At 50.6% G+C, this 27,551-nt stretch overlaps 1 protein-coding gene across 1 annotated transcript in view; it reads right to left on the bottom strand.

Annotated features, from left to right (window-relative positions):
• Positions 1-1,617: 1,617 nt before the first annotated feature.
• Positions 1,618-27,551, bottom strand: part of LOC114904848 (cholesterol 24-hydroxylase) — a 34,380-nt gene continuing 8,446 nt past the window's right edge. The window contains exons 4-15 of the mRNA XM_029239204.1: positions 21,814-21,887; positions 21,253-21,339; positions 15,117-15,255; positions 14,302-14,412; positions 12,527-12,677; positions 12,287-12,349; positions 10,145-10,217; positions 7,468-7,552; positions 6,700-6,810; positions 3,390-3,478; positions 2,544-2,610; positions 1,618-2,347 (exon numbers count right to left, since the gene is read on the bottom strand). Coding sequence (XP_029095037.1) covers positions 2,177-2,347; positions 2,544-2,610; positions 3,390-3,478; positions 6,700-6,810; positions 7,468-7,552; positions 10,145-10,217; positions 12,287-12,349; positions 12,527-12,677; positions 14,302-14,412; positions 15,117-15,255; positions 21,253-21,339; positions 21,814-21,887 — 1,221 coding nt within the window. The 3' untranslated portion in view covers positions 1,618-2,176. The remainder of the gene's footprint in view (positions 2,348-2,543; positions 2,611-3,389; positions 3,479-6,699; positions 6,811-7,467; positions 7,553-10,144; positions 10,218-12,286; positions 12,350-12,526; positions 12,678-14,301; positions 14,413-15,116; positions 15,256-21,252; positions 21,340-21,813; positions 21,888-27,551) is intronic.

Genomic DNA, 27,551 nt, shown 5'->3' with positions numbered 1-27,551 from the left:
AGGCACCGCCCACCCTGCCTGCGGCGGACCCGCAGTTCTGAGAGCTGCGCCGGGGCGCCACCGTGTGGCTCTTCTGGGAACTGCACTGCCCGGCCTCCTCCGGACGTAACAGCAATAAAGGTGCCGCCGCCAGTTACAGTTTACAGCTGCTGAGCGAGCGCTGACGCTGAAAGGCTCTGTGCTAAGCACCATCCACGTAGAACGTTCTTAATTCTCCCACAAACCTTCGGATGCGGGTCCTGTTATTTGTCCTCCCTTACAAATGGGGAAACTGGGGGCGAAGCCCCGTAACCAGTGACAGATGGGGTAGGATTTGACCCCAGGAGGCCTGGCTGCAGGACCTTGGTTTTAATCCCATCCATCTTGCCTGGGCCCCGGGGGGTTGGTACCAGCCCTGTGCACACTGAGGTCTCCTGGGGGGGGGGGGGGCTTAAAAGGAAAGGTTTCCAGGCCCCAGCCCAGCTGACCCGATCCAGCTGGCCCAGACACACCCTTCTCAGAGCCACAGGAGGTTCTGGCCTCCCCACCCCACCCCCAAGGCAGGGAGATGGAAACAGAGAGGGTGGAGTGTAGCTTGATAAGGGCCCAGCCGAGCGCTCAGGTCAGTCCGGGGTTGCGGGAGTGGGAGGACCCTCACTCAGCAAGGAGCCTGCAGCTACAGAGGCGTCCCAGAGGCCAGACGCCCTGCCCGGAGGCACAGGTGCGACCGCTCTCGTGGGACCCCATGTCCAGCCTGGGCTGGGAACGCAGCCCCATCCTAGGGCAGAACACCCACCTGTGCTGAGCATGCCACTTCCTCCCCTGAGCCTCAGTTTCCCCGTCTGCTAACTGGGAAGACCCCTCGGAGCTGTCGTTCAAGACTGCAGCAGGGGCTGAGGAGCTGACGTACAGCAGGGGCCAGTCCGGATCTGTACCCTCTCAGGTATGGTGGGGGGACCTGTCTGGCGCACGTACCCCGGGCAGTGGGCCAGCTGTTCCTGCATGACGATGAACTCCCAAGTGCTGAAGGAGAAACAAGCCCTTTCCCTTGGACAGGCCCAGAGGACATGGCAGGTCCAGTACTTCCTGCCCCTTGGCCACCCCTCAGCCTCGAGGAGGAAGGGACGGCTTCCTCACCCACCCACCGCCGCGAGGGTTACAGTCTCAGCCCCTGGGCCCGAGCAGCCTCCTCTGCCCAGGTCAGGAGGGGCAGCCCTGTGCCAGCAGGTGCACAGGTGCAGTGGGTGTGAGGCCAGGCGTCCACACTCAGCTCCACCAAGCTGCCCTCAAGAGAGATCCTGGGGGCTCCATCCTATGTGAGGCCCTCTGGAGTGTCAGTGGCCTTGTTGGGAGCAGACTAGACCACACAGGCCCCAGGGCCCCCGACCCTCTCAAATCAAGCTCTCAAAACTGCCCACAGTCCTGGCCTCACCCCCCAGGAGCATGGCCTTGCACATAACATGGGGCCCTCCTGGGAACCTGGGCCGTCTTCTGCCAACGTGGCATTGTCTGGGCATCTCCAGGGGCAGCTTCCAGAGCTGCATCAGCCCTTAGGGAGATCAGCCTCAACAAGGCACCCATTTTACAGATGAGAAAATGGAGGCCAGAGCGCCCTGGCCTGGTCTGGCAGTTCATTCATGCAGTCAACACATTTATTTATTGAGCCTCGACTCTGTGCCAGGTCCTGGGTGGGCACAGGGGGCTCAGAGGTGAATCACACGCAGACTCTGCCCTTGAGGCACTCACAGCCTGGCAGGGCAGTCGGTCACATCGAAGGACACTCATGATACAGTGTGGTCAGTGTGGTGCTAGAGGTAGCACAGGTGGCCAAGGGAGCACAGAGGAGGAGCCCCTGGCCCAGCCGGGGAGTGGCAAGGGGGGCTTCCTGGAGGAGGTGACATCTGAAGAGGGCTTTAGGGAGTGAGCAAGAGTTAGGATGTCTGGCAGAGGGCGTGGTCTGTGCAAAGAGGTTGGGGGAGACAACAGCACATCTGGGCGGCAGCTGGGAGATGGCAGGCTCTGGTCCAGGAAGGGCAGCGGAGTTAGCAGGGGACGGAGAGCTCTCAGGGCTGTGAAGCAGGTGGCGGTGCGCAGAGGGCCCGCTGGGAGCCAGTGTGGAGGGCGTTCCCGGGGAAGAGGGCAGGGGAACAGCGTGGGCGCGGCCCTGGCGGAGGAGTCCGGTCCTGCACGGGTCCCCTCAGCAGGGCGGGGGTGGGGGCGCGGGCTGCCAGCCCCGAGGCTGCAGGGTGCACAGCACGGGGTCCAGCGGCTTGAGCGTGGCCTGCTCCAGCAGCCTGAATCGCTGCCCGGGCACCAGCCGGAACTCCAGCCTCTGCAGCAGCTTGGCCATGACCACCTTCACCTCCATCTGTGCGCGCGGGGGTGGGGTGGGGGTGGGGGTCAGCGGTGTGAATGAGGGAATGAACAGCAAATGCCACAGCTGCCTGGGTCCCCAGCCCCCAGCCCCCAGCCCAGGGACCCAGAGCAGGGCTCTGAAATGCTTCCTGGACAAGATGTCACCCCGCAGTCACTTCTGGGCAGAAACCCCAGCGCTGGCCCCCTACCTGAGCAAACTGTTGCCCAATGCAGGAGCGGGGTCCCAGGGAGAATGGGAAGTAGGTGAACTTCGGCCTGCGTGCGGGGAGAGAGGCGTCAGGAGGCAGCCCCGTGACAGTCGTGACAAAGCCAACCTTGTGATGACCGGCTTTGGGCCAGGGCTGGTTTTCGAACATGCTAAAGACATCAACAGCTTACTCGGCTAAGCTCTGGGTCAGCATTGTCTCATTTTATCCTCCTTTGAGCCTTCCGGAAGGAGCTGTTATTATTCCCATTTCACAGATGGAGGAACTGAGGCTCAGAGAGGCAAAGCAACACTCCCAAGGTCCTACATCACTTACTCCACTTATTCAGCCGGTCGCATGCCCAGCTCTGGGCGGTCTGGGTCTGGACTCAGGCATCTGTCCCCTGAGCCTGGCTCTCCTCCCCACCACTGCTTCAGTACTTGAAACCATTCACCCCCACAGCCACCTCTAGAGGGAGCCGTCGGTATTCCCATTTCTCAGATAGGAGCCTCAAGGTGTGGGGGGGGGGCAGGGATGCCGTCACTTGCCCAAGTCACAGGCCTTCCCAGTATAAGGGACTGGTTATGAGCACAGACTTTAAAACCAGTCTGAGCTGGGCTCAAACCTTGGTTCTGCCCCTTCCTGGCTGTTCGTCTTTGTGCAAGTTACCTAGCCTCTCTGAGCCGTGATTTCCTCCTTGTAAATGTGGGTAGAGTGGGGTTCATAACTCCCTCGCAGTGATCTGGAAGGCTATGTGGGCTCAGTGAGCACAGGCAGCTCAGACCAGAGGCCTCTGGGACCAACCTCCCACCAGGTCTCCACTTGTGGACAGCTTGAAGAGAGACTTACTTGGGTGCTTTGGGGCTGAAGCGATCTGGGTTGAAAGTCAGCGGGTCCTCAAAGTATGTGTCCATCCGCCCCATGACATAGGTGCTGAACTGCCGGGCAGAGGATCTGCTTGTCTCTGGCTCCGAGGATGGGTCCCCTCGAACCTCCCCAACCTGCTGCAGTCACCCAGTGGGGAGACTCGAAGCAGAGTACCCTCTCCCGCACTCCCCACCCCTGCTCTACTCCACCCGCCCATCTCCCCACCCACACATCTCCCCACCCATCTCTCCACCTGGCCATCTCTCCACCTGCCCATCTGGACCAGTGCGGAATTCCACTGGCCCCTGAAAAGTCTCTAAGAGGAAGAAAGGGGGCAGCCCAATATGCTGCCAACCAGCTGGGCATGCTACCTCATCCCATGCTTGACCTCACCCTATGGGGGGAGCTACAATTATCCCCATTTTACAGATGAGGAAACTGAGGCTCAGAGGTTCATGACTTGCCTGAAGTCACCTGGCAAGTAAGCGGCCAAAATGAGATGCAAACTCAGGTCTGCTGCGAGGCCATCTTTCTCTAGATTCCCGGGAGCTGTTATTATTCAAAGTTTCTCTTCAGCACAAGGCTTGCTTCAGCGGGGTGGGGGTGGGGGAGCCACAGAGCCCCCACTAGCCTTTCACCTGCACACCTGGTGCCTCCTGATTGAAGTTGATGCTCCATGCCCCGGCCCCCAGGGGCCATTCATACCCCGTAACTTGGGCCCTGGGTGCTAACCTTTGCACAAAGTGTCTCCCCAAGCCCGTGCTGCCCCTGGTTCTCTGTGTGAGAGTCTAGGGCATCCAGGGCTGGAGGGGGGGCCTGGAGCTGAGTGGGAGCATAAGACCAGGAGGGGTCTAAGGTCAGCAAAGGGCACCTACTATGTGCCAGGGGTTTTTGCCAGACACGTGATGTACATTATCTTGTATTATCCTGTTGACTCAGGTACCATTATCCCATCTTACAAGGATGGTACTGAGGCCTGGAGGTTCAGGGTCTTCCCTGAGATGACCCAGCCAGCAGGGAGCAGGGCCGGGATTAGAGCCTGGGTCTGCCCACTCAAGGTCCATGGAGTTGCACACGTGGGTTGAGAGTCAGCCCCAGGGCCTCGCCCTGCCAGATGTAAGGGCATTCTGAAGAGATGGTCGTTAAGGCAGGTGGTATTATTGGTGCAGGATGTTTTTAAAAAAAATAAAAAGTACAGATACAGAATTCCCTGGCGGTCCAGTGGTTAGGACTCCACGCTCTCACTGCCGAGGACCCAGGTTCGATCCCTGGTCTTGGAACTAAAATCCATGGTGTGGCCAAAAAAAGGAAAAAAAAAAAAAAGAAGCACACATGGATGAAGGTTTGGTACATGCTGGAGAGGGCTTGGCAGAGCCCTGGGGACGGGAGACTCAACAGGTGGGACTGGAGCAAGTCTTTCTCCAATGTAAAAATAAACATAGGTTCTGGCTGGGGCTGAACTGCATCCCCCTAAAATTCATAAGTTGAAGTCCTAACTTCAGAATGTGACTGTATTTGGAGACAGGCTCTTTAAAGAGGTAATTAAGTTAAAATGAGGTCATCGGGGCCCCTAATCCAGTATGACTGGTGTTCTTATAAGAAGAGGAGATTAGGACACAGACACACACAGAGAAGAGGCCAGGTAAGATGGAGGGAGAAGATAGCTGTCTGCAAGCCAAGGAGGGAGGCCTCAGAAGAAACCAACATGCTGACACCTAAATCTTGAACTTCTGGCCTCCAGGACCATGGGAAAATAAATTTCTGCTCTTTAAGCTACTGTGTCCGTGATGCTTTGCGATAGTAGCCTCAGCAAACACAGACCCTTACCTCACACCATACGCAAAATCATTTTCAGATAGATGGGAGCTTAACTTTCAAAAGTGTAAAATCGGTAGAAGACAATGTAAGTGAATACTCTTCTGACTTCAAAGCAGGGAAGAATTTCTTAAACAAGACAAAACAAGATAACTAACCACTAAAAAATTTAAGAACGTCAGATCATTAAAAACAAAGACAAACCGCTATCTAGAGATGATATTTGCAACACATCTACCTGATAAAAGATTAACATGTGAATTTGTGAAGACAACTCTACATAATAATAAGAAAAGACAAACGACCCAAGAGAGGGAAATGAACAAACACCTCACAGAAGAGGAAAAACAGTGTAGGGCTGCCCAACCTCACCAGTAGTCGGGAAAGTGCACATCAAGACCACAGCAAAATACTTTCCTTAAACTTATTGAACTGGCAAAAAATAAGCAATTGGCCCCTACTAAGTGGTGAGGCAGATAAGGAACAGACTCTCTCTTATACCGCAAGGGAGTGTCTGAACTGGCAAAGCCACTTTGGAAAATAATTTGTCCCTAGTTTATAAAGTTGATCAGTCATCTGTCCTACAACCCAGCCCTCCCACTCCTGGGCACACACCCAAAAAACACATTTGCACGTTGCATCAGGACACAAGGACAGGAAAGCTGACAGCAGCAGCTGTGCTCATAATGGCAACAAACTGGGACCCTCTCAAATGCCCGCTGACCCCGGAATCAATGTGCAATAGTGCAACTCACATGGCAGAATATTACACAGCAGTGAAAATGGATGGCCTACAGCCACACATGGAAATCTACACTATCTTAATAGACATTGGACTGAGTCACAAAGCAAGTCCTAGGACACATTCTTGTGTGGGCGTGCGCACACACGAAGGTGAGGGAATGGCAAGCACAAAATTCAGGAGAGTGACAGCTTTTGGGGGGAATCAGGAGAATGATGCCTACATAGGTGGTTACATTCTAGTTTTGGGGGCAGGTGGTGGGTTTGGGGAGGTCATTGTGCATGAATGGAGCCTGAATGAATGAGGAAACAGCCAAAGGGACAAAATGTAAAGGAGAACGGGGTGGGGGAGGGGGGAGAAAGTCAACCTCAGTGGGAGGAGGGGCCGTGGAGAGAGAAGGAACTGGGGCAAATTTGGGCCAGCTCTGAAACTGGGCACATCCCATTCTGCTCCTTGCTGGCTTTGTGACCTCAGGAAAGTAACTTAACTTCTCTGAGCCTTAGCAGCCTCAGCTGTAAATGAGGCACCTCCCTTTTAGAATCATCCTCTGTAATCTTACACTGGACAGGGGGGTGGGGAGAGAAAATCCATCACAGGGTTACGGTAGGACTCAAACAAGAATGCACGGGGAGGTCAGGGAGGATAACGGGGCCACGGACTTCAGAGGAGTCCCTGACCTCAGCGGACAGCCCCGAATTGACCAGCTGGGGGCAGGCAGGCAGGGCCCCCACGCACCAGGAGCGGGGTGTTGCCGGGGACTCGGATCCCATCGATCAAGGTCTCCTCCTCCAACAGACGAAAGGTGCCCCACGCTGGCGGGTACAGCCTCAGCGACTCTTTGAGGACCTGCAGACACCACACGGGGAGATAACGAGAGACATCAGGAGACCCCATGGAAAGTGCCAGAAGCATGTCCCGAACCTCTGCTCCATTTCACGGTGCTGAATGTTCACCCACGGCCGAACTGGGTCCCTGACCCCTGCAAGGTTAGCGTCTTCTGCGTGTCCAACCCCTCATGTGACAGAAGGAGAAACCAAGGCCCAGAGGAGGGGCTGTGCAAAGCCACAGTGCCAGAGACCAGACCAGACCAGAGACCAGAGCCAGGCCTCCCTCTAAACCAGGGCTCCCACCATCCCGAGGACTCTGGCAGCTCGAGGAAGGCCTCCTCCTGTGCTGTGCTGGGGGTTGGAGGGGGGCTCTGCTGAGCCTGGCCCCCAGCTGGGAAGCCTAACGCTTGTGGAACCCAGGCCTAACTGGGTTTGCTAACTGGGCTGGTTTCCATACTGGAATCACCTGGGAAACCGTAGCCATGCTGGGTCCCGCCCCCAGCGACTCAGTATCATTGGTCTGGAGCAGCCTGGACATGGGCAGTTTTTTAACCTCCCAGGGGATTCTCAGGTGCAGCGACGTTCAAGAACCCCTGTACTAAAGGGTTCAAGGAGGCAGCAGGCTGGTCGATGAATCGCCCACCTCTGCCCAGAAGCTTCTCCCCCATCCCCACACCTGGGACAGGTACTGCAGTCTCCCCAGGTCCTCGCAGTCAAGGTGCCTCTTGGAACCGATGACCTCGTCCACCTCGGCCTGCAGCCTGTCAGTCAGACAAAGACAAGTTCGTCTCCAAGGAGAGATGCCCCACGTTAGTTTTAAGAAGGGCAGGCTGGGAGGAAGCGTGGAGAGGCCTGGGGCTTCCCCGCTGCACACACTGCTCCCCAGCCCCCGTTCTTGAAAGAACCTCCCAGTCCAAACGCAGACGCCCGGGCAGCTGGGAACTACGTTCCAGGCCCTTAAAACATTCACCCGCTGTGTGTGCTGCTCGGAATCGGCTGTGGGAAACAAACCACCACAGAACAAGGTCTTTGCAAAAAGATGCCTATTTCAGCCCGGTTCACAGCAGCTGGAAACAGCAGAAGGAGCGATGCAGGGATGCAGGTACAAGCCTTAGGATGTGCACCGTTAGAATAATATGCAGCCGTACAGGTGGACCTGGACCACTTCCCACCCATGATGGGGTCTTTTCTCAAAAGACAGAAAATAACAAGGCTGGTGAGGGTGTGGAGAAATCAGAGCCCTTGTGCACGGCGGGCGGGGCTGTAAAGTGGTACAGCTGCCGTAGAAAATGGTATGGAGGCTCCTCAAAAGGTTAAACACAGGGCTTCCCTGGTGGCGCAGTGGTTGAGAGTCTGCCTGCCTATGCAGGGGACACGGGTTCGTGCCCCAGTCTGGGAAGATCCCACATGCCGCGGAGCGGCTGGGCCCGTGAGCCATGGCCGCTGAGCCTGCGCGTCCAGAGCCTGTGCTCCACAACGGGAGAGGCCACAGCAGTGAGAGGCCCGCGTACCGCAAAAAAAAAAAGTTAAACACAGAACTGCCATGTGATGCAGCAATCCCACTTCTGGGTAGACGGGTCTCAAATAGACACTTACACACCGACGTCCACAGCAGCACTATTCACAATAGCCAAAAAGTGGAAGCAACCCAAGTGTCCACTGATGGACAAATGGATAAACAAGATGCGGTCCGTACATACAAGGGAATATCACTCAGACTCAAAATGGAAGGGCATCCTGCCACTTGCTGCCACACGGATGAACCTTGAGGACATTACGCTGAGTGAAACAAGCCAAACAGAAAGGACAAATACACTATGATTCTGCTCATATGAGGTCCCGGGAGGAGTCAGATTTCTGGAGACAGGAAGTTGAATGGTGGTTGCCAGGGGCTGGAGGGAGACAGGGAGTGAGGAGTTAGTGTTTAACGGGGACAATTTCCGTTTGGGATGCTGAAATGTTCTGGGGATGGATGGTGGTGATGGATCCACAACAGTGTGAATGTACTTAATGCCACTGAACCATACACTTGAAAATGGTTTAAATGGTAAATTTTATTATATATATGATATTATATATGATATATATATGATATACATATATACACATAGACACAATATTCAAAAAAAAGAACTTGGGAAGAGGTTGCAAAACTGTGGGGCAATGTTGTGATAATACACATGGCAAAATTCAGTAATTAATCATGACCTGTCACTGGGTGGATGGGGCACCGCAGGTGGATTTATCATTATAATCATTATTTTAACTTTTCTGCTTTTTTCAAAATTTTTAATAAATACTATTACGTATTTTTAAACACCAATAAGCTACAGTTGACCCTTGCACAACGCAGGAGTTAGGGGCACCGACCCTCCGCACAGTCAAAAATCTGAGTATCACTTTACAGTTGGCCCTCCGTGTCCGTGGCTCCACATCCACGGATTCAACCAACTGTGGATTGTGTGGTGCTGTAGCAGGTATTTAGTGGAAAATATCCATGTGTAAGTGGACCCGCACGGTTCAAACCCTTGTCGTTCAAGGGTCAACGGTGTTATATTCTCAGGCAATCGTTCAGTCTGCCCTTTCCTGCTGGTGATGACAACCTTTGCTCTGATGGACCCTTCCCCATGTCCACGGAGGTCCCACCCCCAAGCCTGTCGGCGGCATTTGCAGAGCGCTCTTACATTTAGCTCAGCCCATCTGTGCAACAGTCCTTGAGGGACACTGTTTGTATTTAAGGAAACCAATGGCCCAGCTCAAATGCCATCTCCCCAGCGATGCCCTCCTTTGTCTTGCCAGCTGCAGACAAGCGCTCCCTCAGCACTTTGCTTGGAATTCTGTTCAGTCCTCAGTGCCAGCCCCTGGCCAGGCCCTGAGTACATCTTGGGAGGGAAAGAGCCATGTCCCTGCCCTCTTGGAGCTTCTGGTTTCACGACTGAAATAGACTCAAAGCAAACAGTCCCAGGAGAAAAGGCATCTGTGAGCTGGGATGAGGCTAGGAGGGGAAACAGTGTGGTGAGCTGGCAGGAGGCTAGGAGGGGAAACAGAGTGGTGAGCTGGCAGGAGGCTAGGAGGGGAAACAGAGTGGATGCTTCAGGGGTCTAAGAAGGCCTCTGAGGAGGGGGAAGAGGAAGGCGGAGGAGGACGAGGGGGAATTCTCCAGGAGAAAAGCATGAAGAGGAGCTTCTAGAAGTAGGAGCAGCATGTGCAAAGACCCTGGGGTGAAGGGAGGCAGGACACATTGGAGGGGGCTCAGCCGTGGGATATGGGAGCAGGTGGTCCCCTAGGAACAAGACATCAGATAAACCCCTTCACCAACGTCAAGGGGAGCCCCCCATCTCCCCTCCTCGTACCTCGCCAAGATCTCCGGCTGGCGCGACAGCTCCATCACCGTGAATGCCAGGTGATTGGCAGAGGTCTCGTGACCTGCAGGAAAGGAGGAGAGCGGAGGCTCCACGAGGCCTACGGGGCTGCCGCTGGCCCAGCCTGCCTGGCCTCTGAGACCCCAAGCCTCTGGTGGTAGTTCAAGCCCTCACTTCTCCCCCTTGGCTGAGCCAGACGTACAGATACGAGGGAGACACCTGTCCACCTCCGCGTTCCTGGTGCCGCCTATGTTGTCAAAGAAATGGCCTTCACCCCACGCATCCGTGTCTCACACCCTAAAAGCCCCTTGCTCCAACCCTCCTTGTGCCTTGCCTGGCCTGGAGGGATATTCGTCCCCATTTTGCAGAAGAGCAAGCTGAGGCTGAGAGGAATGTGTCCCTCTTCGGTCACACAGCAGGAGGAACAGAGCTAGGACTCAAGTCAAGCACAGCTTTCAAGCCCAAAGCCCATGAAGCTGCGGGCACCAGCCCCTGAGGTCTGGAGAGGGTGCATCTCCTGTCACGGGGACCGACTTCCCAGGTGGAGAGGGCTGATTCTGGGTTCCGGCAGGATCTGGTCAAGTTGATAGCATCAACCCCACCCCCACCCCGGTTGGCCAGGGAGGGAGCCGAGTTGCACCACTTTCCTCTAAAGGGGTAGGGAGCTTAACAGGTGGCAACCACTGCCAGCCGGGGGCCCCAGGGGCTGCTCGAATGCAAGAGGAGGGCCTACCTTCCAGCAAGTAGGTGCTGGGAAGGAGGTCCTGCTGCTCCCAGGGCTGGAATGTGGGCAAGTCACGGCCAGGGGACCCCACAGGGGAGGCTGGGCCGGGGAATCAGAAGTGACCGGAAGTCCAAGCCTGGCCCTGGCTCTGCATTGCCAGCAGTGACTCAGTTTCCTCAAAGGACAATGGGAGGAGAGACACAGCTGTCCTCTCCCCGGCCCCTTGCGGTAGGGGCACAGGGCTCATGGTGGGCTGCGAGGAGGACGTGAGGGAAGTTATTAAACCCCAGCTGGAAGGCTGGATGGACATCCCCATTTTACAGATGAGGAAACTGAGGCCCAGGCTACAGAGCCGGCCTATGGAAGAACCACATCCCGGACTCGGCCCCCTGGCTCACAGCATGAAGACCAGCCAGCCTTCATTCAGCAAGCACTTTATCACGCACAGAGGACGGTGCCCTGGAGTCCTGCTCCAGCCCTACTGCTCCAGGTCTCCCGGGCTGTCTGTGAATGTGACCCCCACCTGGAGGGCCCTCTTCCACGCCGTCCACATGGCAGACCCCCTCCCCCTTCGTGACCCTCTCGCAGGGGAGGCAGGCTTCCTCCTCTGAAAATCCACTGCCCAGCAAGGCAATTCTGTCTGTCTGTTCACCTCCACCAACAGACTATGAAGTATCCCTCATCTCGTTCATCTGTCTTCCCTGTGCCTGGTCTTCGTTCATTTCATCCGATCTTTATGGGTACCTACGGCACTGGGCCCTGGGAATACACACAGGTGAGCAAAACAACATAACCCCTGGCTCACCGAGCACGCAATCAGCTGGGGGAGACAGACCTTAGCGAATTACACCGATAAACATACAACTTAACACTGTGAGATGTGTGGGCAGAGAGGAGCTCTGGGCGCCATGGAGAGCTTCTAACTGGGGCCTGATGAGTCTGGGCAATCCCTGAGGGCTTCCGTGAGGTAGAGACACCTAAGGGATTGCTGAAGGGTGAGGAGAAGTTTTCCAGGTGAAGGACAACGCTCAAGAAATATTTGATGAGCAAATGAATAAAGTTGCTTAGCACATCTTCTGGTGCTAGTGTACGGAAGGCCTCGGCATAAGTTTTGAGTGAGGCAGAGACTTGAATTCAAGTGGCCAACCTCTCCTGAACCCAAAAAGACAGCTTCACAAATCCTCACGATCGCCAGCTCCAGAACCAGGTGGGAGGCCACCAAGACAGCCTCCTGGGCCTCGCCAAGCTAAGAGAGAGGGCATCTGCTCCCCTCACTCCAGCCCCCCAGTTCCACAGCAGAGCTCTGCTCAGACTGTCTAAGAAAATCTCTGAGCCAGGGTTTAAGCCATCCACGGTCCCCTTCACTCCTGCAAAGCTCTGAACCTTTGGTGGCTGCTGAAGCTACAAACCAGCAATGAAGAAGGTGACGAAGTTGTCCAGCAGAATCTCGTCGTCCTGGGCCCCCTCTTCAGCTGAAAGACAAGGCGAGTCTCAGAGCCCCAGGAGTAGATGCCGCCTGGGACACTAAGAATCCTGGTCTCCTCCCCACTCCCCGCTCCCCTAGAGCCAGACAGAACCAGCTGGAGTCAACTGATGGGGGGCACCCCCGCTGCCTGGCCCTCCCAAGGCCCTCGAGGGAGCCCTGGCACCTTTGAGAATCTGTGTGAGGATGTCAGCAGGCACGTCCTCCCCCCTCTGCAGGGCCTCCCGGCGGCGCTGGACCCAGTCCTTGCCAACCTGACGCAGGAAACGCACGCTCTCCCGGACCTCGCGAAGCTGCTTCCACTTCCCCGGCATAAACTAAATGAGAGTTCCAGCTCAGCGTGGTGGACTGGACACACAGTTTCCCTCTCCCCTGTCCCCCCAACTCCAAAATGACTTCAGAAATCCACAGCGGCACCGGCAAGCTGGGAGGGTGGAAGAATGTGAGAACATTCTAGAAAAGATCAAGTAGCCAGGAGACTTTATCAGAATGGTGGGCTATGGGGAATTCTCTGGCGGTCCAGTGGTTAGGGCACTTTCACTGCCGGGGCCCCGGGTTCGATCCCTGGTCTGGCAACTAAGATGCCGCAAGCCATGTGGCCTAAGCCCAAGCACTGGCTTCCCCTTCCTGCCCCAAATCCCTAGAAATGATGGGAAAGATGCCTTAAAATACCCACAGAGCACTGGAAAATAAGAAGGGATTCCTGAAGGATGGAGGCAATTAGGAATAAGAAGGGATTCCTGAAGGATGGAGGCAATTAGGGTCGCATCGAAGGAGGAAACTTCAGCCAGAGGGAAGTAGAGGGAAATTAACTGCTGAAAAGGTGCGGTGGCATCAGGGGACTCTAAGCTCAGAGTCTGAAGTCCCAGGGTACAGAAGGGGGCCCTGAGCATCTGTCTGGGAATCAACTCAAGCACTGTAGCCGAGCAGGACTCTATGGGGTCTTCCCAGAACAGACCACCCCCACCCCCATGTCCTCCGCCTGCCTCTTGTCTATAGAGAAACCTTAGCCTCCTAGGCCTTCCCCGAGTTCCAAAGAGTGAATTTAATCAGAGAAGGGGTAAAATGCAGAAAGAAAGGAAAACAGTCCAGCAATACAAAATAATAGTTTAACTATTAAACAAAGTCAAGAATCTTTAGTTCCTCCTCAAGGGCTATAGAGAATATTCTGAGCCATGTCCTTTGAGCTGTTTTCCAGATACTGAAGCCGCCACCAGGTGGGAGAAGTTAGCTGCATGCTGCGCACCTGCACGTAGACCCCAGACTGGTTGGAACCAGAAGGTTGATGATGTTGACTCCCGATGACCTCACCACCAAGTAATCAGAAGAGTGTCCACAAGCTAATCACATACCCACACCCTCCCTCCACCCCAAACACACACCCCGGTCTTTAAAAACCTTTCCCCAAAAGCCTTCAGGGAGTTTGGGCCTTTTAAGCCCTAGCTGCCTAGGCTCCTTGCTTGGGGCCCTGCAATAAATGTTGCACTTTCCCTCACCACAACCCAGTATCAATATATTGGCTTTACTGCACGTGGGCAAGCAGACCCAAGTTCGGTTTGGTAACAGTGCCACCTTTCCCCCTTCTTCCTCCTTCATGCCTGGAACAAGGAGGCGATAGCTGGATCTGCAGCAGCCATCTTATAACAATGAGGTGATGTGCTAGAGACAGTGGAACAGAAAGACAGAAAAATCCAGGAACATCTGACATTGTGGAGTCATCATTGCCATCCTGCTTCAGGATCATTTCACATGAGAGAAAGATTTACTCCTAATTTACTTAAACCACTTCTATTTTCAGCCTCTACTTTAGGGGATGTATGCAAATCCTAACTGATTTGCAAGTCACTTCAGACATATCAGAGCTCAAAACCCATTCTGAAAACAATCACAGGAGGAAGTTCTCCAGCAAATGAGGACAAGACAAGCTACGATGGCAGGTACCTTTGCCAGAGTGTTTCGGGATGCACTGATGCCCTCCAGGATCAGTTTCACTTTCCGGGACAGAGGCTTCTGGGCACCCAGCAGCATGCTGGTCTCCATCCCAAAAGCTGCCTGGGGGAGAGAGAAGGGCAAGGTCATACGTGGGTGATGGGAGGACTGAAGACCCAGGACAGAGCCTGAGCTAAGGGTTGTGTGCATCATGTCATCGACTCCTTACAACAACCCATGATAATCCCGAACGTGTGGGATGTGGTAGGATTAAGTGGCACATAGCAGCCACTCAACAAACCTTGGCTTCCTTCCTTGACAAGATGCATTTCCCCTGAAATGCAGCCTTCCTTGTGTGCCTGTTTCACACCCAGTTTCCCAGTGAATTGTTGAATGGTGACGACTTCACTCACTGTGCCTGAACTCCATCCTTAACCTGGATTGGGGGTTACCTGGGCCACTGCTGAGACAGCCAGGGTGAAAAGTCAAGCAATACCCCATGGGGGCTGCTGAGGGGGAGGTAGGCTTGGGCTGGGAGTCAGGCAGACCTGAGATCCAGTCCTAGTCCTGCCACTGACCAGCCAAAGGCCTGTCTCCACATCTCTTTGTGTCCATTTCTAGAGAATGAGTTAGGTAGCTCCAACCTCACACTGTTGTTTTAAAAGTTCGAGGAGATAAAACAGATGACCCTCCCAGCCCAGAGAAGGGGCAGCTTGTATGTGGAGAAGTGGGGAGAGGGGAGGGAAGCAAGCAGGGAAGAGGGAGGGAAGAAGTGCCCTCTGCCCGTGTGGCCCTCCCCACGCCCCAGTCCGCCATCCTCCCATCACCTTGGCCAGGATGTCCATGGTGGTGCAGGTCAGCATATCCTGCATGGACACCGGAGTCTGCCCATCCGCCTTGGCTTCCAGAATCTCCACCAGCTGCTCCGCTTTCTCATTGAATGTTTCCATCAAGCTAACCAAGGAGCTGAGGAAACAGCACAGACATCAGCGGCCACTGGGACCAGCCCGGGGCTGCGGACATCCTGTGCCCCCCTTTCTGAAGGGAGACCAGTGTGCAGAGTGGAGGTGGGGGCCCCTCCCAGCCTTTCTGGTCTCCCCTTAAGACCCAGCTCACAGGATGGGGCTGCAGTAATCAAACTAAGCCTTGGATTTCACCAGCCCCCTCCATTCAGGATGGCCACTGTCCCTTTACCCTTAGTTTTAATGGTTTCATGGGTCCTCTGTTTGCCACTTGGCCCTTCAACTCTGACCCCAAGGAGACATGGCAATGTAGAAACTCCAGAAGACAGTGGGAAGGAAAGGAAGAAAGGCCTCTGGGGCCTCTTAGAGTCTATGAAGTTTCCCCTCCAACCTCTTGGTTGCACTGCCCACTCTCCTTACCTGCCCTGCCTGGGGCCACCATCTGCAGCCTTTTGTTATCCCATTTCACTCTCTGTCCTTGAGCAATCATAGTGCCCAGCCCTACACAGAAGTGAGTCCTCTGACCCAGAGCTCCCAACCCACAGTGCCCCTGTCCCAGCACAGCTACCTGGCTTGTCTGCCTGGCATACAGCTTAGAAAGAGGTATGGAAGGATGTGCTCCAAACTCACAAAAATGGTATCCCTGAGGGAGTGGAAAGGGGGGAACTTATCCCTTTGTACATTACATATTTCTGAATTTTTACAAAGAGAAAGTGCTGCTTTTGAAATTAAAAGTCGTTTTTAATGTTAGCAATCTGGGTAAAGGGTATAAGGGTGTTTTTTTCTCCTATTCTTATTCTTGAAACTTATCGAGAAATTTGAAATTATTTCCAAATAAGAGGTTTTAAAAAACAGTAAAGAGAGCAAATTGGGGAAGAGAAAAAAAAAAGAATAACTTTTTTAATTAGGAAAGACTATCCACTCTTCGTTGCCGATCAGCCAGCCCTGCTCTGTTTCCCAGCTCTAGCACAGGCCCCAGCATCTGTCTGGTCACTGCTGCTCCCACCCCATGCTGGCTGCATGTCTTGTTCTCTGTGGCCCAGGCATATAATGAAAGCACCACTCGAATCTGGTCTCTTGCCCACCTAAAATGCTTTGAAGCACCCTGTTGTGAGGGAGGGTAAATCCTCACCTGGGCCCAGGAGGCTGTCTGCTCTCATTCATTCCTGCCTGCAGCACTGCTTTCCTGTTACAATGACCTGTTATCTTCTCCAAAGCCCAATGCTCCTTCCCTTCTCAGGGCCTTTGCCCATGTTGTCCCCTCTGCCTGAGCTGTCTCCCCTCCCACCCTCCATCCCTATGCCTCATAACACCTTAACATCTGCCCTCTCTCCAGGTGGACACCCAAATGCCACATCCTCAGGGAAATGTCTCTTAAGCCTAAGTAGTCCCAGTACATGCTCCCATAGTACCCTGGACTTCTTTTTCATAACACTTACATGGTTTGCAAGTATATATTTATTTGCAAGATTCTTTGTAGTTGTCTTTTTTTAAAAAAAAAAATCACATTCAAATTGACTATTTGGATCCCATGCGCTGGTTACCACACCAGTACTGAATCCCTTGCAGCTACTGCAGATACAAAATAATCGGACTGGGGCTTCCCTGGTGGCGCAGTGGTTGAGAGTCTGCCTGCAGATGCAGGGGACGCGGGTTCGTGCCCCAGTCTGGGAGGATCCCACACGCTGCAGAGCGGCTGGGCCCGTGAGCCATCGCCGCTGAGCCTGCGCGTCTGGAGCCTGTGCACTGCAGCGGGAGAGGCCACAGCAGTGAGAGGCCCGTGTACCGAAAAAAATACATATATCGGACTGGAATGTTAGCGGTACAGTAAAATCCCAACCCCTTGTCTTTTGTTTTTGCTTTTTTTTTTTTTTTTTTTTGCGGTACGGGGGCCCCCACTTTTTTGGCCCCTCCCGTTGCAGAGCACAGGCTCCGGAGGCGCAGGCTCAGCGGCCATGGCCCACGGGCCCAGCTGCTCCGCGGCATGTGGGATCCTCCCGGACCGGGGCACGAACCCTTGTCCCCTGCATCGGCAGGTGTACTCTCAACCACTGCGCCACCAGGGAAGCCCCTTTTTGCATTTTTTAAAACGTCTTTATTGGAGTACAATTGCTTTACAATGGTGTGTTAGTTTCTGCTTTATGACAAAGTGAATCAGCTATACATATACATATATCCCCATATCCCCTCCCTCTTGTGTCTCCCTCCCACCCTCCCTATCCCACCCCTCTAGGTAGTCACAAAGCACCAAGCTGATCTCCCCGTGCGATGCGGCTGCTTCCCACTAGCTGTCTAGTTTACATTTCCTTGTCTTCTATGGAATGATTGGGACCAAGATTTTCAGTAAAATTAACATCTAGAAAAGCAGAAACTGGCAGTTCATTATCACGATTTTATTAAAAGTATATAATGATGTTCTCTGTGGATAACGGCTGGAGGTGAAACTCACCAGTGGTGCCTATTTTCTTCCTCAGTAGTGAATTCGGATTAACCAGGGGTCACTGACACTTTCATAAACACAGGAATCTCCCAAAGCTCCTTTCATGCAACTTTGTGAATTTTGCATTTCCAGTAAAATAGTCATCGCTTAGCTGGCTACCTTATTGTGAAACTAAAAAATAAGAATATGTGGTGACGGTTGCACCACAATGTGAATGTACTTAATACCGCTGAACTGCACACCTAAAAATGCGCAAGATGGTACATTTTATGTTATGTGTATCTTACCACAATTTAAAATTTTTTAAATAAAAATGTGAAAGCACTTAATAAAATGTAAAGTGCAGTTCAAACGTGAGGTTCAGGGGCTTCCCTGGTGGCGCAGTGGTTGAGAGTCCGCCTGCCGATGCAGGGGACGCGGGTTCGTGCCCCGGTCCGGGAAGATCCCACATGCCGCGGAGCGGCTGGGCCCGTGAGCCATGGCCGCTGAGCCTGCGCGTCGGGAGCCTGTGCTCAGCAACGGGGAGAGGCCACAACAGTGAAAGGCCCGAGTACCGCAAAAAAAAAAACACAAAAAAACGTGAGGTTCAGTGTAATGGAGAGGGTCAACCAAAACAGTGCTGCTGGTATTTATATCATGAGCACTATGGGCGGCCATCTGGTTAGAATCTATGTCCTCCCATAACCTCAAAGCTTCCTGAGGGTGGGACCACGTCACCTTGGTTGGCCTTCATAACCCTGGCACTTGGCACAAGTATTCATTAAATAAATGCCTCCTTCTAGTCTATTCCTTTTATCATTCCTGGCAACTTTCCAGTAAGACCAAGACCATTCCATGCATTCATTCTATGGACATTCCTGGAGGGCTTGTGAAGTGCCTGGTGCCGTGCTGGGTGCAGGGGTCCAGAAACAGGGTACATCTTCTGCCTTCACGGACCCGAGGTCTAGTGAGGGAGGAAGATTGAATGAGAATCTTTGCAGTGGATGTGACAAGAGCCATCATGGAGACATGAACTCAGTCTTGGAAGGTCAGGAAACAGTTCCCCAAAGCAGTGACATCTTAGCTGGGTATCAAAGGAGTCAGAGGAATTTCCTGGGGTAGCACAGAAGGCAGAGGGAATGGCAGCAACACAGGCAGAGATGCCAGAAAGAGCCCAGCGTTTCCAGAAAGGTGGAGGTGAGAGGGTCCAAATGTTGGAGGGGTCTCAAGGGCAGACTAAGGGGGAGTGAGGTCTGACCTTCATCTTTCAGGTCATAGGGAGCCACTGAAGGCTTCAGGACAGAGGAGAGACGTGGTCAGATCTGAGTTTCAGCAAGATCTCTCCAGGGCGGTCAGGTGGATGCATTGGAGGAGGGAGACAGGAGGTGGGGAGGCCAGGGAGGAGGCTGTGACTAAAGTCTAGGTGAAAATGTTTATACGGTTGTCCACAGACTGCATACAAAACAGTAACTTCACAGTGGAGAAGCCTGGAGGCTCCCTTAACCAAGGGAGCAGTTAACATCTCCAACAATGAGACAGATCAACACATGCTTCCAGATAACAATGCCGTAAGGAGGATACAACATTACTCCTGGGCCATTCCCGCCAAAAAAGGCACAACCTGAGTGTAATTGAACAGAAATAGAAGACAAACAAAACTGAAGGATGTTCTAGGAAATTGGCCTGTAATCTTAAGGTCAAGAAATTTAAGGAAAGACTAAAAACTGTTCTAGAATGAAGGAGGCTAAAGAGGTATGGTAACTGGGACTTCCCTGGTAGCGAAGTGGTTAAGAATCTGCCTGCCAATTCAGGGGACGTGGGTTTGAGCCCTGGTCTGGGAAGATCCCACGTCGCGGAGCAACTAAGCCCGTGGGCCACAAATACTGAGCCTGCTCTCTAGAGCCCATGAGCCACAACTACTGAGCCCACACACCAAAACTACCGAGGCTGCGCTCTACAGCCCACAGGCCACAACTACTGAGCCCGCGTGCCACAACTACTGAAGCCCATGGGCTTAGAGCCCGTGCTCTGCAGAAAGAGAAGGCATTGCAATAAGAAGCGCACGCACCGCAGCGAAGATCAGCCCCCGCTCGCCGCAACTAGAGAAAAGCCTGCGTGCAGCAACGAAGACCCAATGCAGCCAAAAATAAATGAATTAATTTAATTAAATTACTTAAAATAAAAAAAATAAATAAAATAAAGAGATACGGTAACTAAACCTGACACATGGACCTGGATTGGATCCTAGACAAGAATACAAAAAGCTGTCATTACACAAGTGACAAAATTTGAATATGGATTATGGATAAGATAACAGTATTGGATTTATGTTAAATGTCCTCATTTTGATAACTGAACTGCTGTCATGTAAAAGAATGTCCATGATCATAGGAAATACACACAGAAGTATTTAAGGGAAGAGATTACAATGTCTCCAACTTACTCTCAAATAATTTAAAAAACATGCACTATGCAAAAATGTATATACATACACACACACAGAGAAAATTATAAATATATTTATATATACACATAAAGAAGAAATGACAAAACATATGGTGATTTAAACGATAAACAATTAAGTGGATCTGGGTAAAAGATATACAGAAGTCCCTTAGACTATTCTGACAATTTTTCTGTAAATTTGAAATTATATCAAAATAAAAGATTATCTTCCTCAAAATGTTAAACATAGAATTACCATATGACCCAGCAATCCCATTACTATATACCCAAGAGAAATATATCCACACAAAAATGTTGATAGCAGCATTATTCACAATAGCCAAAAAGTAAAAACAACTTAAATGTCCATCAACTGATGAATGGAAAATTAAATGTGGTATGTTCATACAACGGAATCTTATTTGGTAATAAAAGGGAATGAAGTTCTGATACACGCTATAATGTGGATGAGCCTTGAAAATATTATGCTAAGTGAATAAACCAGGCATAAAAGAAATGTTGTATGATTCCATTTATAAGAAATGTATAGAATATGAAAATCCATAGAGACAGAAATTAAATTAGTGGTTGTCAGAAGCTGCAGGCATTGACAGGATATAAGGAGTGACTGATTTGGGGGGTGATGAAAATGTTTTACAATCAACCATGGTGATGGTTGTACACGTTTGTGAATATACTGAAAACCATTGAATTGTACCTGTAAATGGGTGAGTTGTATAGTATTTGAATTATATCTCATGAAAACAGCTACTTTAAAAATAAAATGCTACCAAAAAATGAAAACTATAATAAATGAAAAAGCCCAGACAAGGAGTGATAAAGTCTGAGCCAAGGGAGCTGCTGGGGGACAGGGACCCCACACCTCCAGGCATCATGGTCATTCAGCTCCTGACGCTCACAGACTACTTGGGGGCCCCTCAGACGCCCACCCCGCTGGCTGTCTTGGTCTCTCTTTGACCAGTAATTCCGTGTCCTTCCTCTCTCCCTTCAGCCTGGGTGAAGGTGAAGCCCCTTCCAATGAAGACTCTCCCTTGCCAAGCCCACCCAGGCTGGCAGCCCAGCACCGCCTCTGAGCAACCAGCCATGACCCCAGGGCCTGTCTGCGGCCACACTCACCTCCGGCTGAAGGCCAGGTCCATGACCCTCCGCTGTTTGTGCCAGCGTTCATAGTCACATTCGGACACTAAGCCTTGGCCAAACAGCCTGCGGAAGAGACAAACGCTTGATGTGAGACACGGGGTGAAGGAATGAGAATTGACTGCCTGACGGGGTCGGGTCACCTTTTGGGGTGATGAAGATGTTCTAGAACCAGACAATGGTGATGGTTGCACCACATGGTGAATGTAACAATGCCACTGAATTGTAATTCCAATGCGGTTAAAACGGTGAAATTTATGTGATGTGAATTTTACCATAATACATACATACATACATAAGGGTGATTGTGTGCCCCAACCTCAGTGACCCCTGCATTCCCACCTGCCATCTGGAGGGGAAAGGGCGAGAAGGAAGGTGCTGGTGACAAGAGCGGTGACCACCACGGATGGCCCCTGTTGTGCGCTCGGCAGCCAGGGTATTGGGACTTAATGCTACATCCAAAACTCTGGACCCTGTGAACCCTCCACTTGCAGCCAGAGGCTCTCCTGGCCTCGCCCCAGACACCTCCTCGCATCTTACCTCTCACCAAACACAGTCTGGATCGCGTGGTACATCTTGGAGTCCTTGTTGTACTTGGTTGACATCAGGAACTTCTAAACATCCCCAGAAAAACAACATGAGCTTGTGCACCCATGAGAGGCTGCAGAAGAGTCAGCAGTTTTCTTGTCTCTTACGAAACACCCTCCAAATAATCACCCTGAGCTGAGGGCCAGCTACGGCGTGAACGCCCATATGAGTGATCTCACCTACTCCCTCCAGAAGTCCTGTCTTTCAGGGATGAGGAAAGTGGGGCACAGAGCGGTGAAGTGATTTTTTCCTGTGGTCACACAGCTGGGGACTGATGCAGGGTGGCTTCCTCACTCCAATGCCCACACTCAGGAGCCCACACCACGCCACCTTCCAAAGTGGCAACAAGAAAAGGCCTGGGCTGCTCTGAAACCAGAGTGGGGAAGGGGAGAAGCCTGGTGGGAGGGCTTCTAGGACACAGGAGAGACACTCAGCACAGATTCAGTGTTGTTAGTGCCAACCCAGCCGTGGAAGTCAAGGAAGGCTTCCTGGAGGAAGGGTCCACTTCCTCACCAAGAGCAGGAGGGTAGCAACAGTAACATTAGCTAGCAGATTTTGAGGCAGCACAGCCCAGGCTGTGGGTTCCACTGGCTTAAATCTGAATCTGGTTCAAATATTTCACTCCACCACTTGCCAACTCTATGACCCTGGGTGAGTTACTCACCTCCTCTGCCCCTGTTTCCTTATTTTACAAGATGGGATTCGGGAGAGTACCTGCCTGGTAGGGTTGCTGTGAAGAGAAAATTGTTTCTACGTGAAAAGTGCAGAGAATGGCACCTGGCACACAGCAGGTGCTCCATGAATGCCAAATGCACACCAGCGCCCTAGAGCTCATTTAATGCCCAATCAACCCTAAGACGTGGGTGGTATTTTTATGCTCATCGTACATCTAGGTGAAAAACGGAAGTTTAAAACTGGCCCAGGGTCACCACATGGTAAATGGTGGCCATAGGATTTGAATCCAGGCAATTTGCTGGGGGGGCGAGGGGAGAGAAAGCTGTGATACAGGCAGGAGAACCCCTGTCACATGGTGGTGCATTCAGGCAGAGGAGTGGAGGTGTGGAGGTGGGGGAGGGGCAGCAGCAGGGGGGCTGGAGAGGCTGCTGGGCCAGACCCCCGAAGCCTGCCCTGCGGGACGCTTGGCTTTACCCTGTGGGCACTGGGACACAGTAAGGTGACATCTCTGCTATCCATTAAACCCAGGGGCTGCTGGTGACTGTGGACTTAGCTCCTGGGAATCTAAGCCAAATTTTCAGCTCAAAGGAAACCCCAGAAATGTTGACTTCAGCTCACAAGCCACATCCCGGGGACCCCACCCCTACCCCCAAACTGTCATTTGTAAACCAAGTTCTGTCACTATCCTACGTCTGCTGGTTTCCTCTTCTGCAAAAAGACCTTGGCAGTAAAGGCCCACCTCCCAGGCCCTACTCAAATACCTCTGGGTAGTCCAAGGTCTGTGCCAGCCCTTCCCCACCTGAACTGAGGCGCACCCCCTGAGGCAGAACAGCCTCAGCACAGTCTCTGATCAGGGTCCCCACAGCCTTCTGTCTCTGGAACCACAGATCCTTTGTTTGGCCCAGTGAGCTGGGCTCTGGGACATGAGGGATGCACAGGGAACCCCCAGCACCTTGCTGCCTTCTGTTGCCCATTCTGACAGTGCACTTCTGCCCATGGAGGAGTAACTGCTAGGCACTTTCCCTTCGGCCATAAACAGCCAGAAAAATAAGCAAAAATTATGCAATGTCTGCTTTTAGACAGTGGGCAGTGAACCATGACAGAAGGAAAAGGGAAAAAAAAAAAAAAAAAAAACAAGAGCCCTACAATATAGGAGCCCTACAGCTTTCGGCCCAGAGGCAATTTTAGGACAAAGGCACTTAAAGAATAAACTCAAATACAGCCCAGCAGGCTTTCCAAATTGGTAAGACAGAGGTCAGAGTCCAGGCAGGCCAGAAAAGCCTAGAATTTGTAGGGCAGAGGACTCAAGAGGAGGGAGCTATGCAGAGAAGGAGGTCCTGTGCAGAAATCTGCACAGGGATCCCCTGTATCTTTGTATAACTACCAATCTGGGCATGTGTAGAGTGAAACTCCACAAGACCGGGTAAAAACTTCTGGGGAAAGGAGAGTTACTGGGTAACTATAGGCTAAACAATTCTCAGAGCTCAAACAAGCTCGGAATTGTTCAAGTCCCCATTGGCCACAGTTAAACCTCAGACACAAGGCCTTTATTAGAGTCCTCAGAAGGGTTACTCCTTAGTCGTGGGGCTAAACTAGCTCTAGAGTAAAAGCCTACACTTGATCAACCCTCAAAAGCCTTAAAGCAACCTGGAGAGGATCCAAGTGATCTGCCAGAATGAAGTCCAGCACTCTTTAAAGGAGTAAAACAGAACTGAGCACTCAGCAATGTACAAGTCACAATGTCCATTGTGCAGCATAAAATCACTAGACGTGCCAAAGAGCAGGAAAATCTGACCTATAACCAAACCTAGAAATAATGGAGATGACGGAATTCACAGACAAGAACTTTAACACATTTATTACAATTTTACAAATATGCTCAAGGAACCCACATATCCAAGAAGTTCAAAGAATCCTACATAGAATTAACACAAAGAAAGGCACACCAAGGTGGATCATAATCAAATTTCTGAGCCCAGTGATAAAGAGAAAGTCTTAAAAGTAAACAGAGATGAAGTGATATAATATTATTTGAAGATAGATTGATATAAGTTAAAGATTATCCTATGAATCCTAGGACAACCACAAAGAGAGAGAAAGAGGCTAATAAGACAATAGTGGATATAAAATGGAATACTAAAACATACTCAATCTAAAAGGCAGGAAAGGAGGAAAAGGGAACAAAAAACAGGTGGATCAAATAGAAAAAAAACAACAGCATGGTATATTTAAACTTAACCACATCAATAATTACATTAAATGTAAATGACCTAAGCACTCCAATTAAAAGGCAGAGATTTTCAGATTGACTGAAACAGCAAAACTCCACTATATGCTATCTATAAGAAACCCACTTGAAATATAAAATTCCAGATAGGTTAAAAGTAAAAGGATAGGGCTTCCCTAGTGGCACAGTGGTTAAGGGTGCACCTGCCAATTCAAGGGATGGGGGTTCGAGCCCTGGTCCGGGAGGATCCCACATGCCATGGAGCAACTAAGCAACTAAATAGTTGTGTGCCACAACTACTGAGCCTGCGGTCTAGAGCCCATGAGCCAGAACTGCTGAGCCTGCATGCCACAACTACTGAATCCCGCATGCCTAGAGCCTCTGCTCTGCAACAAGAGAAGCCACCACAATAAGCACACACACCTCAATGAAGAGTAGCCCCCACTTGCTGCAACTAGAGAAAACCCACATGCAGCAACAAAGATCCAGCACAGCCAAGAATAAATAAGTGAAATAAATTTTAAAAAATAAATAATAATAATAATAAAAAGTAAAAGGATAGAGGGAATTCCCTGGCAGTCCAGTGGTTAGGACTCTGCGCTTCCACTGTAGGGGGCATGGGTTCGATCCCTGGTCAGGGAACTAACATCCTGCATGCCACATGGCATGGCCAAAAAGAAAGGAAAAGGATAGAAAAAGATATGCCATGAAACACTAAACATAAGACAGCTGGAGTGGCTATATTAATACCAAACAAAATATACTTCACGAAGTAGAATACTACCAAGGAAAAAGGGGAAATTTCTAAAGATAAAGGGATCAATTCATCACAAAGATATAACTTTGCTTAATGTGTACACACCTGGTAACTCAACTTCAAAATACATGAATCAAAATTGATAGAACTGAGAGTAAAAATAGACAATTCCATGATGGGGTTAGAGAGTTTAACACTCCTCTCTCAGTAGAGAGTAATTTACTTTCTGCATGCTAGAACGTGTAGAAAGTAAATTAGTAATGATTTAGAAGATTCAAACAACACTATCAACCAACTTCACCTAACTGACATTTCTAAAACACTCCAACAATTACAGAACATATTTTTTTTTTTAAGTGCTCACAAACGTTCACAAATATAGACCATATACTAGGCCATACAACAAGCTTCAATTAATTTTAAAGGATTGAAATCATGAAGAACACTTCCTCTGACCTTACAGAATTAAATTAGAAATCAATAAAAGAAAAATATCTGGAACATCTTATAATACTTAGAAATTGAATAACACACGTTTAAATAATCCATGGTTCAAAGAAGTAATCACAAGGGAATTAAGAAATTATTTTAAACTGAATGAAAATAAAAGCACAACATATTGAAATGTGTGGTATATTTGTGCTAAAGTAGGGCTTACAGGGAAACGTAAAGCTTTAAATGCCTATATTAGAAAGGAAACAAAATCTAAAATCAATTATCTAAGCTATCACCTTAAAAAATTAGAACAAGAACAAACTGAAAGTGAGTAGAGGAAGGAAATAAAAAGGAGCAGAAATTGGGGCTTCCCTGGTGGCGCAGTGGTTGAGAGTCTGCCTGCCGATGCAGGGGATGCGGGTTCGTGCCCTGGCCCGGGAGGATCCCATGTGCCGCGGAGCGGCTGGGCCCGTGAGCCATGGCCGCTGGGCCTGTGCGTCCGGAGCCTGTGCTCCGCAACGGGAGAGGCCACAACAGTGAGGCCCGCGTACCGCAAAAAAAAAAAAAAAAAAAAAGAGCAGAAATCAATAAAATAGGAAACAAACAATGGAGAAAACCAATAAACCAAAGGTGAGTCTTTGAAAAGATGAATATGATTGAAAAACCTCTTGCCAGCTTGTTCAATAAGATAAAAGAAAACCCAAATTACTGTTCTCAGGAACGAAAGAGGGGACATTTCCAGAGATCCAGTAGACATGATAAAGATAATAAATAAATATTGTGGACAACTTTTTATCAGTAATTTCAACAATTTAGGAGAAATTCCTTGAAAGATACAAAACTCAAGAAAAAATAGAAAATCTTAATAGCCATATATCAACTTTAAAAATTGACTGCATAACTTAAAGAAAACAAAAACACTTCCCTCAAAGAAAATGCCAAGCCCAGATGGCTTCACTGGTAAATTCTATCAAACATTAAAGGAAGAAATAACACTACTCCTATACAAACTCTTTCAGAAAACAGAGGAGAGGGAACATTTCCCAACTCATCTTATGAGGCCTATTAACCTGATCCCAAAGCCAGGGATCAAGAGAAGAAAAAATATAGAAACAAAAATTCTTAACAAAAGATGAGCAAATCGTATCCATGTATCCAGGAACAAATTGTATCATGACCAGGAAGTGCTGATTTAACACTTAAATGCTAAGCAATGTAATTCATCATATTAATATATGTCTTTCAAGTTCTTATCTCATTGAGCATCGTGAAGGTCTTGTGTATGGTTTTTGGTAGCATGCTTTAAAAAGTCTTAAGGCATGTGTCTGTATTTGCAATGAAAATTTTTAAAAATAAAATGACTTTTAACATCCTGTTAGAGACACCATGGTCATTCAACTTGTCTTGTGATCTAGACCCCAAGCTGTATTTTATCCCCCTTAGTGTCACCACAGCCACTGCCTAAGCAGAGCATCATCCCTGCACATCAGCTCAGTACCCACCGTGAGAATCACAGCACAATCGTTTATTGAGCACTTGCTGTGTGCCATGCACCGGCTAGATGGTTCACACACATTATTTCAGTTCCATTCTTTT

This window comes from Monodon monoceros, unplaced genomic scaffold (assembly GCF_005190385.1).
Source record: "Monodon monoceros isolate NGI ecotype Baffin Bay Population unplaced genomic scaffold, NGI_Narwhal_1 Super_Scaffold_21, whole genome shotgun sequence".
Taxonomy (NCBI): Eukaryota; Metazoa; Chordata; class Mammalia; order Artiodactyla; family Monodontidae; genus Monodon; species Monodon monoceros.
Note: the sequence above shows the minus strand (reverse complement) of the source record. Positions and strands in the feature narration are given on the sequence as shown.